Genomic DNA, 13,785 nt, shown 5'->3' on the forward strand with positions numbered 1-13,785 from the left:
GTCCCTGCAGCCAAACTGCCCTGCAGCCAACCTGTCCCTGCAGCCAACCTGTCCCCACAGAAAACCTGAACCTGCAGCCAACCTGTCCACGAAGCCAACCTGTCCCGCAGCCAACCGGTCCCCCCAGCCGACATGTCCCCGCAGTCGACCTGAATCTGCAGTCGACCTGTCCCCCCAGCCAACCTGTCCCCGAGGCCGACCTGGACCTGCAGCCGACCTGAACCCGCAGCCAAGCTGTCCCCCCAGCCGACCTGTCCCCCCAGCTGACCTTTCCCCACAGCCGACCAGAACCCACAGCCGACCTGAACCCGCAGCCAACCAGTCCCCGTAGCCAACCTGTCCTCGCAGCCAACCTGTCTCTGGAGCCATCCTGTCCCCGCAGAAAACCTGAGCCTGCAGCCAACCTGTCCACGAAGCAAACCTGTCCTTGCAGCCAACCAGTCCCCGCAACCAACCTGTCCCCGCAGGAAACATGATCCCGCAGCCAACCTGTCCACGAAGTCACCTATCCCCGCAGCTGACCTGAACCCGCAGCCAACCTGTCCACGAAGCCATCTGTCAGCCACAGCCGACCTGAACCCACAGGCGACCCGAACCCACTGCCAACCTGTCCTCCCAGCCGACCTGATCCCGCAGCCGAACTGAACCCGCAGCCGACCTGAACCCGCAGCCGACCTGAACCCACAGCCGACCTGAACGCGCAGCCGACCTGAACCCACAGCCGACCTGAACCCACAGCCGACCTGAACCCACAGCCGACCTGAACCCACAGCCGACCTGTCCCTGCAGCCAACCTGTCCCTGCAGCCAACTTTTCCCTGCAGCCAAACTGTCACCGCAGCCAACCTGTCCCTGCTGCCAACCTATCCCTGCAGCCAACCCGTACCTGCAGCAAACCCGTCCCTGCAGCCAACCCATCGCTGCAGCCCACCCGTCGCTGCAGCGAACCCATCGCTGCAACCAACATGCCCCTGCAGCCAACCTGCCGCCGCAGCCAACCTGCCCCCACCAACAACCTGCCCTTCAAACAACCTCTCCCTGCAACCAACCTGTCCCTAGATCCAACCTGTCCCTGCAGCCAAAATGTCCCAGCAACCAACCTGTCCCCGCAGCCGACCTGCCCCCACAGCCAACCTGCCGCTGCAACCAACCTCTCCCTGCAGCCAACCTGTCCCTGGATCCAACCTGTCCCTGCAGTCAACCTGTCCCCACAGCCAACCTGTCCCTGCAGCCAACCTGTCCCCACAGCCAACCTATCCCCACAGAAATCCTGAACCCGCAGCTAACCTGTCCATGAAGTCAACCTGTCCATGCAGCCAACCAGTCCCCGCAGCCGACCTGAACCCGCAGCCAACCTGTCCCCCCAGCCGACTTGTCCCCCCAGAGGACCTGTCCCCAGAGCCGACCTGAACCCGCAGCTGACATGAACCCGCAGCCAACCAGTCCCCGCAGCCAACCTGTCCTCTCAGCCAACCTGTCTCTACAGCCAACCTGTCCCCGCAGAAAACCTGAACCCGCAGCCAAACTGTTCACGAAGCCAAACTGTCCACGCAACCAACCTGTCCCCGCAACCAACCTGTCCCGCAGCCAACCAGTCCCCGAGGGAAACCTGAACCCGCAGCCAACCTGTCCCCCTAGCCAACCCCACAGCCAACCTGTCTCTGCAGCCAACATGTCCCTGCAGCCAACCTGTCCCTGCAGCCAACCCGTCCCTGCAGCCAACCCGTCCCTGCAGCCAACCCGTCCCTGCAGCCAACCCGTCCCTGCAGCCAACCCATCGCTGCAGCCAACCTGTCGCTGCAGCGAACCCATCGCTGCAGCCAACCTGCCCCTGCAGCCAACCTCACCTTCAAGCCATCCTGCCCCTGCAGCCAACCTGCCCCTGCAGCCAACCTGCCCCTGCAAGCCAAACTGTCCCTGGAGCCAACCTGTCCCTGCAGCCAAACTGTCACTGGAGCCAACCTGTCCCTGCAACCAACCTGTCCCACAGCCAACCTGTCCCTGCAGGAAACCTGAACCTGCAGCCAACCTGTCCACAAAGATGACCTGTCCCCGCAACCGATTTGAACCCGCAGCCAACCTGACCCTGCAGCCAAACTGCCCCTGTAGCCATCCTGTCCCTGCAGCCAACCTGAACATTCAGCCGACCTGAACCCGCAGCCAATCTGAACCCGCAGCCTACCTGAACCTGCAGCCAACCTGTCCCCTCAGCCAAACTGTCCCCACAGCCGACCTGAACCCGCAACCGACCTGAACCCGCAGCCAACCTGAACACGCAGCCAACCTGAACACGCAGCCAACCTGAATCTGCAGCCAACCTGAACTCACATCCGACCTGAACCCGCAACCAACCTGTCCCCCCCCATCCAACCTGTCCCCCCAGCCGATCTGAACCCGCAGCCAAACTGTCCCTGCAGCCAACCTGTCCCCACAACCAACCTGTCCCCACAGATAACCTGAACCTGCAGCCAACCTGTCCACGAAGCCAACCTGTCCTGCAGGCAACCTGTCCCCCCCAACCGACATGTCCCCACAGCCGACCTGAATCTGCAGTCGACCTGTCCCCACAGCCAACCTGTCCCCCCAGCCGACCTGTCCCCGCAGCCGACCTGAACCCGCAGCCGACTTGAACCCGCAGCCAACCTGTCCCCCCAGCCGACTTGTCGCCCCAGCCGACCTGTCCCCAGAGCCGACCTGAACCCGCAGCTGACACGAACCCGCAGCCAACCAGTCCCCGCAGCCAACCTGTCCTCACAGCCAACCTGTCTCTACAGCCAACCTGTCCCCGCAGAAAACCTGAACCCGCAGCCAAACTGTCCACGAAGCCAACCTGTCCACGCAGTCAACCTGTCCCCCCAGCCAACCTGTTTCTACAGCCAACCTGAACCCGCAGTCAACCTGATTCTGCAGCCGACCTGAACCCGCAGCCGACCTGAACCGGCAGCCAACCTGTGCCCCCAGCCGACCTGTCCCCCAAGCTGACCTGATCCCACAGCTGAATTGAATCCGCAGCCGACCTGAACCCGCAGCCGACCTGAACCCGCAGCCGCCCTGTCCCCACAGCCAACCTGTCACTGCAGCCAACATGTCCCTGCAGCCAACCCGTCCCTGCAGCCAACCCGTCCCTGCAGCCAACCCATCGCTACAGCCAACCTGTCGCTGCAGCGAACCCATCGCTGCAGCCAACCTGCCCCTGCACCCAACCTCACCTTCAAGCCAACCTGCCCCTGCAGCCAACCTGCCCCTGCAGCCAACCTGCCCCTGCAGCCAACCTACCACTGCAGCCAACCTACCACTGCAGCCAACCTGTCCCTGCAGCCAACATGTCCCTGCAGCCAACATGTCCCTGCAGCCAACCTGTCCCTGCAGCCAACCTGTCCCCTGCAAGCCAAACTCTCCCTGGAGCCAACCTGTATCTGCAGCCAACCTGTATCTCCAGCCACCCTGTATCTGCAGCCACCCTGTATCTGCAGGCAACCTGTCCCTGCCTGTATCTGCAGACAACCTGTCGCTGCAGCCAAACTGTCCCTGCAGCCAAACTGTCCCTGCGGGCAAACTGTTCCTGCAGCCAACCTGTCTACGCAGCCAACCTGTCCCTGCAACCAAGCTGTCCCGCAGCCAACCTGTCCCCACAGATAACCTGAACCTGCAGCCAACCTGTCCACGAAGCCAACCTGTCCTGCAGGCAACCTGTCCCCCCCAACCGACATGTCCCCACAGCCGACCTGAATCTGCAGTCGACCTGTCCCCACAGCCAACCTGTCCCCCCAGCCGACCTGTCCCCGCAGCCGACCTGAACCCGCAGCCGACTTGAACCCGCAGCCAACCTGTCCCCCCAGCCGACTTTTCGCCCCAGCCGACCTGTCCCCAGAGCCGACCTGAACCCGCAGCTGACACGAACCCGCAGCCAACCAGTCCCCGCAGCCAACCTGTCCTCACAGCCAACCTGTCTCTACAGCCAACCTGTCCCCGCAGAAAACCTGAACCCGCAGCCAAACTGTCCACGAAGCCAACCTGTCCACGCAGTCAACCTGTCCCCCCAGCCAACCTGTTTCTACAGCCAACCTGAACCCGCAGTCAACCTGATTCTGCAGCCGACCTGAACCCGCAGCCGACCTGAACCGGCAGCCAACCTGTGCCCCCAGCCGACCTGTCCCCCAAGCTGACCTGATCCCACAGCTGAATTGAATCCGCAGCCGACCTGAACCCGCAGCCGACCTGAACCCGCAGCCGCCCTGTCCCCACAGCCAACCTGTCACTGCAGCCAACATGTCCCTGCAGCCAACCCGTCCCTGCAGCCAACCCGTCCCTGCAGCCAACCCATCGCTACAGCCAACCTGTCGCTGCAGCGAACCCATCGCTGCAGCCAATCTGCCCCTGCACCCAACCTCACCTTCAAGCCAACCTGCCCCTGCAGCCAACCTGCCCCTGCAGCCAACCTGCCCCTGCAGCCAACCTACCACTGCGGCCAACCTGTCCCTGCAGCCAACATGTCCCTGCAGCCAACATGTCCCTGCAGCCAACCTGTCCCCTGCAAGCCAAACTCTCCCTGGAGCCAACCTGTATCTGCAGCCAACCTGTATCTCCAGCCACCCTGTATCTGCAGCCACCCTGTATCTGCAGGCAACCTGTCCCTGCCTGTATCTGCAGACAACCTGTCGCTGCAGCCAAACTGTCCCTGCAGCCAAACTGTCCCTGCGGGCAAACTGTTCCTGCAGCCAACCTGTCTACGCAGCCAACCTGTCCCTGCAACCAACCTGTCCCGCAGCCAACCTGTCCCCGCAGGAAACCTGAACCTGCACCGAACCTGTCCACAAAGATGACCTGTCCCCGCAACCGACTTGAACCCGCAGCTAACCTGCCCCTGCAGCCAAACTGCCCCTGTAGCCAACCTGAACATGCAGCCGACCTGAACATGCAGCCGACCTGAACCCGCAGCCGACCTGAACCCGCAGCCAACCTGAACCCGCAACCTACCTGAACCCGCAGCCAACCTGTCCCCGCAGCCGACCTGAACCCACAACCGACCTGAACCCGCAGCCAACCTGAACATGCAGCCAACCTGAACCTGCAGCCAATCTGAACCCACATCCGACCTGAACCTGCAACCAACCTGTCCCCCCCAGCCGACCTGAACCCACAGCCAAACTGTCCCTGCAGCCAACCTGCCCCTGCAGCCAACCAGTCCCTGCAGCCAACCTGTCCCTGCGGCCAACCTGTCCCTGCAAGTCAACCTGTCCCTGCAGCCAACCTGCCCCTGCAGCCAACCTGTTCCTGCAAGCCAACCTGTCCCTGCAGCCAACCTGTCCCTGCAAGCTAACCTGTCCCTGCAGCCAACCTATCCCTGCAGCCAACATGTCCCTGCAGCCAACCTGTCCCTGCAGCCAACCTGTCCCTGCAGCCAACCTGTCCCTGCAGCCAACCTGTACCTGCAAGCCAACCTGTCCCTGCAAGCCAACCTGCCCCTGCAGCCAACCTGTCCCTGTAGCCAACCTGTCCCTGCAGCCAACCTGTCCCTGCAGCCAAACTGTCCCTGCAGCCAAACTGTCCCTGCAGCCAAACTGTCCCTGCAGCCAAACTGTCCCTGCAGCCAACCTGTCACTGCATCCAACCTGTCGCTGTATACAAGCTGTCCCTGTAGCCAACCTTTCCCAGCATCCAACCTGTCCCTGCAGCCAACCTGTCCCTGCATTCTACCTGTCCCTGCATCCAACCTGTCCTTGCAGCCAACCTGTCCCTGCAGCCAACCTGTCCCTGCAGGCAAACTGTCCCTGCATCACAGCCGACATACAGAGGAGGCACTCAGTCTGCAGGAAGAGCTGATTGGATTACTTTAGAGTGGAGGATTTACCCTTCATAAAGGGGGTGTTAATGATATGAGATTGCTTGAAAATGTTGCACCTGAACACAGTAAAGTGCAAATACTATAGTCTGGGCAATGAACAGCAAGAAACAGTCAAAACTTTTGGTCTGTTTCCTCATAACAATACCTTCCAGTTCTTGCTCACCGATGCAGAGAACAGTACTGTGAGCTGGACTCAACAGCATGTACTTTCTGAGACTGCTTCCATATTTGATCTGTTGGTGCTGATGGGACCAGTGGTGTATAGCAAGATATTCCTGCAACACCTTTCAAATATAATGGGATCAGCTGTTACCAGATGACCTGAAGGTGGGAACAGGTGAGTAGTCATCTCCTGCCATTGAATGTTATTCATATTGAACAAAGAGTGATCAGCAATGGAGTAAAGTAAGCAAGGCTACAAGGACTCTCAGATGCTTTTGAGTCAGTGTATGCACCTGCATTTATCGCTGAGGTATTTCTCGAGAAAATTCTTTCTCAGTTGAGCATATAAGATCGAAGTCCAGAGTTGTGCCAGTCAAGAAGATATCACTGAAAGACTTCATGTGGCCTTACTCTTGGCTAGATTTATGGAGACAATACCCTGGTTTCATTTAAATAGTGCCCAAACTTCCATTTGAACAGATTCTTTATTACAGTTGGTGAAAAAACCAGTGTTGCGGAAAACTGTTGGAAATTGTGTCTCTGAAATCCACCAGCTCTCTTTATTAGAAGACTGGAATCACACAGGCTCTATAAATGACATCAATTCAAAAGGCATTAAACTGCAGTAGCCTGGACACAGTTAGCTGTGGTGAACAGCTCATTGCTGGCTCTATCGACTGTTAGGACTATAAACTATGTACATGAAGTACCTAAAAAACTAGGTAGATATGTTTTTAAATTGCTGCTACCTGTATTGTGAATTAAATAGACCAACAATATACTTCATCCAGAATGAGATTTTCACTCTGCAGTGGAGTGTGCACTGATATGAAACTTCCTGGCAGATTAAAACTGATTGCTGGACCGAGACTCGAACTCCCAAGTTTCAATATACTTCATAGTCAAATCTGAAAGACTTGGTGCTCATACTGAGATGTACAAACAAAGTCATGTAACAACCTACCAAGAGGCACAATGGAGACTTGACTGTAGGGAAACTTCACACAGAATCAAAGGTGATCATTTATACAGCACGACAGCAAGACTCTCAAAGGAGACTGAGGAACTACAACACTGCTAAACAATTCCCCAAGAAAAGCAAACTTAATTCACTCCATTAGACAAGCAACAGCTGTTAAGAGTGAGCAGGTATTTTACTAGATCACAACTCCTGTCATGTCAGCAAACCTCAGACAAAGATATTGGAGACCCAATGAAAGAACTATAGCTAGGGAAGTAATTCACTAATTCCTTCCTTGTTATGACTTGCAAGCAACCACTGCAATCGAGGTCATGGGACAACTTGCTTCAGTCGGTACAGAACAAAGCAGATCTTTCTGTAAGTAAGGGGTTGACTGCAGAGAGCCACTATATGTCATCAACAGAAGATGAGCAAAAGTAGGGCAAAAGTCATTCGTATGCACGATAACAAAAGCAGTAAACATCTAGCCTGTCACTGACTTGTTCCCCAATCTTTCATTACTGCTCTTCGAAAATTATTTTCACAAACATATTCAGTGACAACGGTAAGACATTTATGGGAGCAAGGAACTAGCTGCATGAGCTGTACAAACTGTTTAGCTTTCCATTCCATGCAAGACAAATTTGGAACTATGTGCCACAGAATGGTACATGGTGGCATTTATCCCACATTGTATCGCAAATTTTAGTAGACTATGAAAAGAGGTGTCAGAAATATCAGGAAACACTTGAAGAAAGTCAGGAAAACTGTTTTGACATTTGAAAAATTATACACACTTATAAATCAAATTGAAGCATGTTTGAATTCTCAATCAATTATGCAGGGATGAGTTCTCATTCATTACTCCAGATGACCTTCTTATTGTTGAAATGTCAATGACAACATCATAACCAGATTTGTTTCAGAGCCACCATCCAGGTTCTTGAGATAGGAGTTTATCCAGCAGTGTAAGCAGTGTAAGTGGAAACCGAGGTCGAAGGACTACCTATCACAGCTGCAGCAGAGAAACAATGGTTGTCAATAGCAGACAGTGCTGTCAAGTATATTGGTTGTTCTGAAGCATGACAACTTGACACCCCTTATATATGACTGATTTTAAAAATCTGTGTTGTTCCTACGAAACATAGACTGCTCATAACTATATAATTACTAAGTGTTTGAACTTACAGTTCTTTTGTGTACAGTGTGCATGATTTCTTCAACCATTTTATTTCCTTAACCTGGAAGGTGTACACGATCAAAGGCAGAGCCACGTGTGAAAGCACCCACGTGATTTACCAACTGACCTGCCCACACTTGAAGCTTTCTATGTGGGAATGACCAGTAAAAAACTGTCCATTTGCATGAATGGGCACAGGCAGACAGTGTTTGTTGGTAAAGAGGATCACCCTGTGGCTAAACATGCCTTGCTGCATGGCCAGCACATCTTGGCAGAGTGTTACACCGTCCGGGTTATCTGGATACTTCCCACTAACACCAACCTGTCAGAACTCCGGAGATGTGAACTTGCCCTTCAGTATATCCTCTCTTCCCGTTACCCACCAGGTCTCAACCTCCACTAAGTTCAAGTTGCCGCCGCTCATACCTCACCTGTCATTCAACAACATCTTTGCCTCTGTAACCCTTAACTGACATCTCTGCCCAAACTCTTTGCCTTTACAAATGTCTGCTTTTGTCTGTGTATGTGCGGATGGATGTGTGTGTGTGTGTGTGTGTGTGTGTGTGTGTGTGTGTGTGTGTGTGTGTGTGTGTGTGTGTGTGTGTTTGTGTGTGTGAGTGTGTACCTGTCCTTCCCCCTAAGGTAAGTCTTTCCGCTCCCGGGATTGGAATGACTCCTTACTCTCTCCCTTAAAACCCACATCCTTTCGTCTTTCCCTCCCCTTACCTCTTTCCTCATGAAGCAACTGTTGGTTGCAAAAGCTTGAATTTTGTGTGTATGTTTGTGTTTGTTTGTGTGTCTATCAACATGCCAGTGCTTTCGTTTGGTAAGTTACATCATCTTTGTTTTTAGATATATTTTTCCCACGTGGAATGTTTCCATCTATTATATTCATTTATTTCTTTATTTGTTTGATGTAACGTGTCTGCTTATGACTATTTGCATCATGCATTACTGAATGATGGTGTACCTTATATAAATTATCTGGGTGAAGTTTTGTGTATCAGTGCAAAGCACCACAAGTGTCCAACAGTGACTGTGCACTTTCATTGGTGGTGGTGGGTTGTGGTGGCGGTGGTGGGGAGGGGGGGGGGGGGGTAAGGAGACTCACACCTGTGACTCTTTAACTGTTTAACTGACAGGTGTGAGTCTTCTACCCCCCAGAAAGAAATTGTGCACACTTTACATATACAATTCATTTTTAACAATGATGTACTTTCATTGTCAATTGTCTTTCCTTTACCTTGAGTGTAAGCATTTATCTGGATTGCTGGAAGAGCAAGACAGTGTAGAATAACAGAAAAATTTGCAGACTTTTCAGACACTAATAATTCTGCTTATAAGAAGTTGTATGTGCAGATGGATATGTGTGTGTGTGTGTGTGTGTGCGCGAGTGTACACCTGTCCTTTTTTTCCCCTAAGGGAAGTCTTTCCACTCCCGGGATTGGAATGACTCCTTACCCTCTCCCTTAAAACCCACATCCTTTCATTTTTCCCTCTCCTTCCTTCCTTCCTGACGAAGCAACTGCCAGTTGCGAAAGCTTGTAATTCTGTGTGTGTGTTTGTGTGTTTTGTTCATGTGCCTGTCTGCCGGCGCTTTCCCGCTTGGTAAGTCTTGGAATCTTTATTTTTAATATATATATATATAAACTTCCACATGGGAAAAATATATCAAAAACAAAGATTCCAAGACTTACCAAGTGGGAAAGCAGCGGTAGATAGGCACAATAAATAAAACACACAAACACACACACAGAATTTCTAGCTTTTGCAACCAAACCCCCAAAGGCCTCACACTTAAAGTTCCCATCTCAGGCTGAAATTGGTGTATGAGCGGATGGATATGTGTGTGTGTGCGAGTGTACACCTGTCCTTTTTTCCCCTTGAGGGAAGTCTTTCCGCTCCCGGGGCTGGAATGACTCCTTACCCTCTCCCTTAAAACCCACATATCGAGAAGAGAGGATATACTGATGGGTAAGTTCCCATCTCCGGAGTTCTGACAGGTTGGTGTTAGTGGGAAGTATCCAGATAACTCAGACGGTGTAACATTGTGCCAAGATGTGCTGGCCGTACACCAAGGCATGTTTAGCCACGGGGTGATCCTCATTACCAACAAACACTGTCTGCCTGCGTCCATTCATGCGAATGGACAGTTTGTTGCTGGTCATTCCCACATAGAAAGCTTCACAGTGTAGGCAGGTCAGTTGGTAAATCACGTGGGTGCTTTCTCACGTGGCTCTGCCTTTGATCGTGTACACCTTCCGGGTTACAGGACTGGAGTAGTTGGTGGTGGGACGGTGCATGGGACAGGTTTTACACCGGGGACAGTTACGAGGGTAGGGGCCAGAGGGTAGGGAAGGTGGTTTGGGAATTTGCAAAGGATGAACTAAGAGGTTATGAAGGTTAGGTGGATGGCGGAAAGACACTCTTGGTGGAGTGGGGAGGATTTCATGAAGGATGGACCTCATTTCAGGGCAGGATTTGAGGAAGTCGTATCCCTGCAGTCTGTGGGTGCGCCATTCTGTACGTCGTCTTTCTGCTGTAAGCGTGTGCTGTTCACAACGAGCAAGTGTGCTGTGAACAACATGGTTTATTCCTTAGAACAGAGGATTTTTCTAGTGTTGGAATTCCACCGCCTAGAACACAGTGTTGTTGCAACAAGACGAAGTTTTCAATGGAGGTTTAATGTAACCAAAGGACCGAAAAGTGATACAATAAAGGATCTGTTTGAAAAATTTCAACGGACTGGGAACGTGACGGATGAACGTGCTGGAAAGGTAGGGCATCCGCGTACGGCAACCACAGAGGGCAATGCGCAGCAAGTGCAGCAGGTGATCCAACAGCGGCCTCGGGTTTCCGTTCGCTGTGTTGCAGCTGCGGTCCAAATGACGCCAATGTCCACGTATCGTCTCATGCGCCAGAGTTTACACCTCTATCCATACAAAATTCAAACGCGGCAACCCCTCAGCGCCGTTACCATTGCTGCACGAGAGACATTTGCTAACGATACAGTGCACAGGATTGATGATGGCGATATGCATGTGGGCAGCATTTGGTTTACTGACGAAGCTTATTTTTACCTGGACAGAACTGGCGCATATGGGGAACCGAAAAGCCCCATGTTGCAGTCCCATCATCCCTGCATCCTCAAAAAGTACTGGTCTGGGTCGCCATTTCTTCCAAAGGAATCATTGGCCTATTTTTCAGATCCGAAACTATTACTGCATCACACTATCTGGACATTCTTCGTGAATTTGTTGCGGTACAAATTGCCTTAGACGACACTGCGAACACCTCGTGGTTTATGCAAGATGGTGCCCGGCCACATCGCACGACCGACGTCTTTAATTTCCTGAATGAATATTTCGATGATCGTGTGCTTGCTTTGGGCTATCCGAAACATACAGGAGGCGGCGTGGATTGGCCTCCCTATTCGCCAGATAGGAACCCCTGTGACTTCTTTCTGTGGGGACACTTGAAAGACCAGGTGTACCGCCAGAATCCAGAAACAATTGAACAGCTGAAGCAGTACATCTCATCTGCATGTGAAGCCATTCCGCCAGACACGTTGTCAAAGGTTTCGGGTAATTTCATTCAGAGACTACGCCATATTATTGCTACGCATGGTGGATATGTGGAAAATAAATTTTTGAAGAAAACAACATGATGGAAAGAAAATGGTATAAACAGAAGAAGAAGAATAACGTTCCAAAAATTTAGTAATGTTTCAAGTACTAAACTTCCAATGTATCTGAAACAGAAAATAACAACCAGTGTGCGTTACCAGTTTTGATTTATGGCAGTAATGCAAAAATCTTTCAAAAACAGAGAGTAATTCAGTGAGCAGCAGAGAGATCCTTTTTGGGAATTGGCTGGAGGGACAGGAAAACAGCTCAGTGGATCAGGGATCAGACTAGAATTAATTGTGTAATACTGATAGTCTCTCCCTTGGGACAGGAGACTTAATTATGAAATGAATATTGGTAGATAATGTGGCAATGCAAATGGAGGGTAAATGGTCCAAAGGATGTTCTTTGATACATTCCAAGAGGTAAGAAGAGTCGGAGAAGTTAATGTAATAGAGGGTTGCAGCAGCTATTGTATTTATATAGTTAAATACTATAATGAAAGATAAAAGACAACTGGAGGATTCTTTTCAACAGCAGTGAATGTCAAATGTATTTTGCTTTTGCTACAGATGATGATATAATTTATTGCTAGGTAATGACCAACTGTCTTGGTGAACAAGGTAATTACCACTACAAAAAGAGGAAACATTGTTTTTAATACCACAAGGGTAGCTCCAAAAATATTCAGAATATTGAGATGGATAACAATACAAAAATTAAGGAAATGAACATTCACTCTCCACCACTGTATGCACATTCCTTCATCCACTGAATCCACACGCATGGGTTGTCTGCTGTGAATAAACTGTGCAGAATAAAAATGAGACTTTTCTGACAGCTGATGGATTAGTTGACATCATTCACAGCTTGTCCGTGTCAACATTGGTTTCTGTAGGCCACCGAGGCATTGACTGTTAGAGTGTATGTGTCTATTGTGTTTTGAATAGAGTAACTGGAACGTGGCTATGAGTAGTGATTACCTAATTGCCCTACCCTGATGACCCCCCTGATGACCCCACACACTGCTATCACTATCCTTGTAACTTATTCAAAGTTTGGAAGATCTGAAGGATACTTTCTCGTTAGTGATATTCATTTGTGCAATACTACGTTTCTGTTACAGCTAGTACTGTAAGAGGTAGATTGCCTGTTAACAGCCATTCACTGGGTGAAGAACTGACACTGAAACTGTGTAGCATCTCACATGGAACTATTGTGTTTGTTTCAATTTGTCAGGAAGAAAAACTGGTATGCCTTCTGTGCTGCTTAAATAATGTATAAAAAGGAAAATTTACTTTAGAAGTATGTTAAAACTGACTGAATGTGAGGCCCATAGCAGGGACATAGTAGACTGTGTTTTGTTTTTCATGTTACCGCCCCCACTAATAGTAATAGTAGTAGTAGTAGTAGTAGTAGTAGTAGTAGTAGTAGTAGTAATAACAGTAATAGTAATATTTATTCTACATCATATGGTCACAAACAGTCACTAAACTAACCAACTTTGATTCCACCAGGAACCATTGTGCACAGTAACCATAGACTATAAGGAAGGAGAGGCACAAAGTAGTCAGTCGCAATACCATTAGCTTTTATTATTCTTACAGAGTTAGATTTTGGCTATAAATACCCATCTTCAGTTCATTTTCATTACATTTCACCATAATGAAAAAGCACTGAAGATGGCTATTTACAGCCAAAATCTTCCTAATCACTTACTTGTCTTATATTCCATTCACTACTTAAGTATAAGGTGCGTTCAAAAAGAAACGAGCCAGAGGCATTATTACAGAATCCAGAAACTGTATGTTAGAAGTATTGACCCTGGCTGTTGAGACACTTGGCCCACTGTGACAGAAGGTGGTGAATGGCTGTCTCATAAAATTCCAGGGGTTGTGACGTTACGCAGTTCTGCACATACAACTGGACGTTGTCATCCGAGGTGAATCATTTGCCCCTCAGAGCCTTTTTAAGGGGACAAAAAATGGTGTAATCACAGGGAGAGACGTCCA

The 13,785-nt window shown here is 50.7% G+C and overlaps 1 protein-coding gene across 4 annotated transcripts in view; it reads left to right on the forward strand.

The window, feature by feature from the left end:
• LOC126325647 (dynein axonemal light chain 1) overlaps window positions 1–13,785 on the forward strand; it is a 153,863-nt gene that overhangs the window by 58,780 nt on the left and 81,298 nt on the right. The window contains exon 1 of one of the 4 annotated variants that reach the window (XM_049995422.1): window positions 12,953–13,024. The exons of the other annotated variants lie outside the window; for them this stretch is intronic. Within the exon in view, the coding sequence (XP_049851379.1) occupies window positions 12,981–13,024 (44 nt within the window). The 5' untranslated portion in view covers window positions 12,953–12,980. Of the gene's footprint in view, window positions 1–12,952; window positions 13,025–13,785 lie in introns of those variants that run through there. 4 annotated transcript variants of the gene reach the window in all.

The sequence above is a fragment of the Schistocerca gregaria genome, chromosome 1 (genome assembly GCF_023897955.1).
Source record: "Schistocerca gregaria isolate iqSchGreg1 chromosome 1, iqSchGreg1.2, whole genome shotgun sequence".
Classification (NCBI taxonomy): domain Eukaryota; kingdom Metazoa; phylum Arthropoda; class Insecta; order Orthoptera; family Acrididae; genus Schistocerca; species Schistocerca gregaria.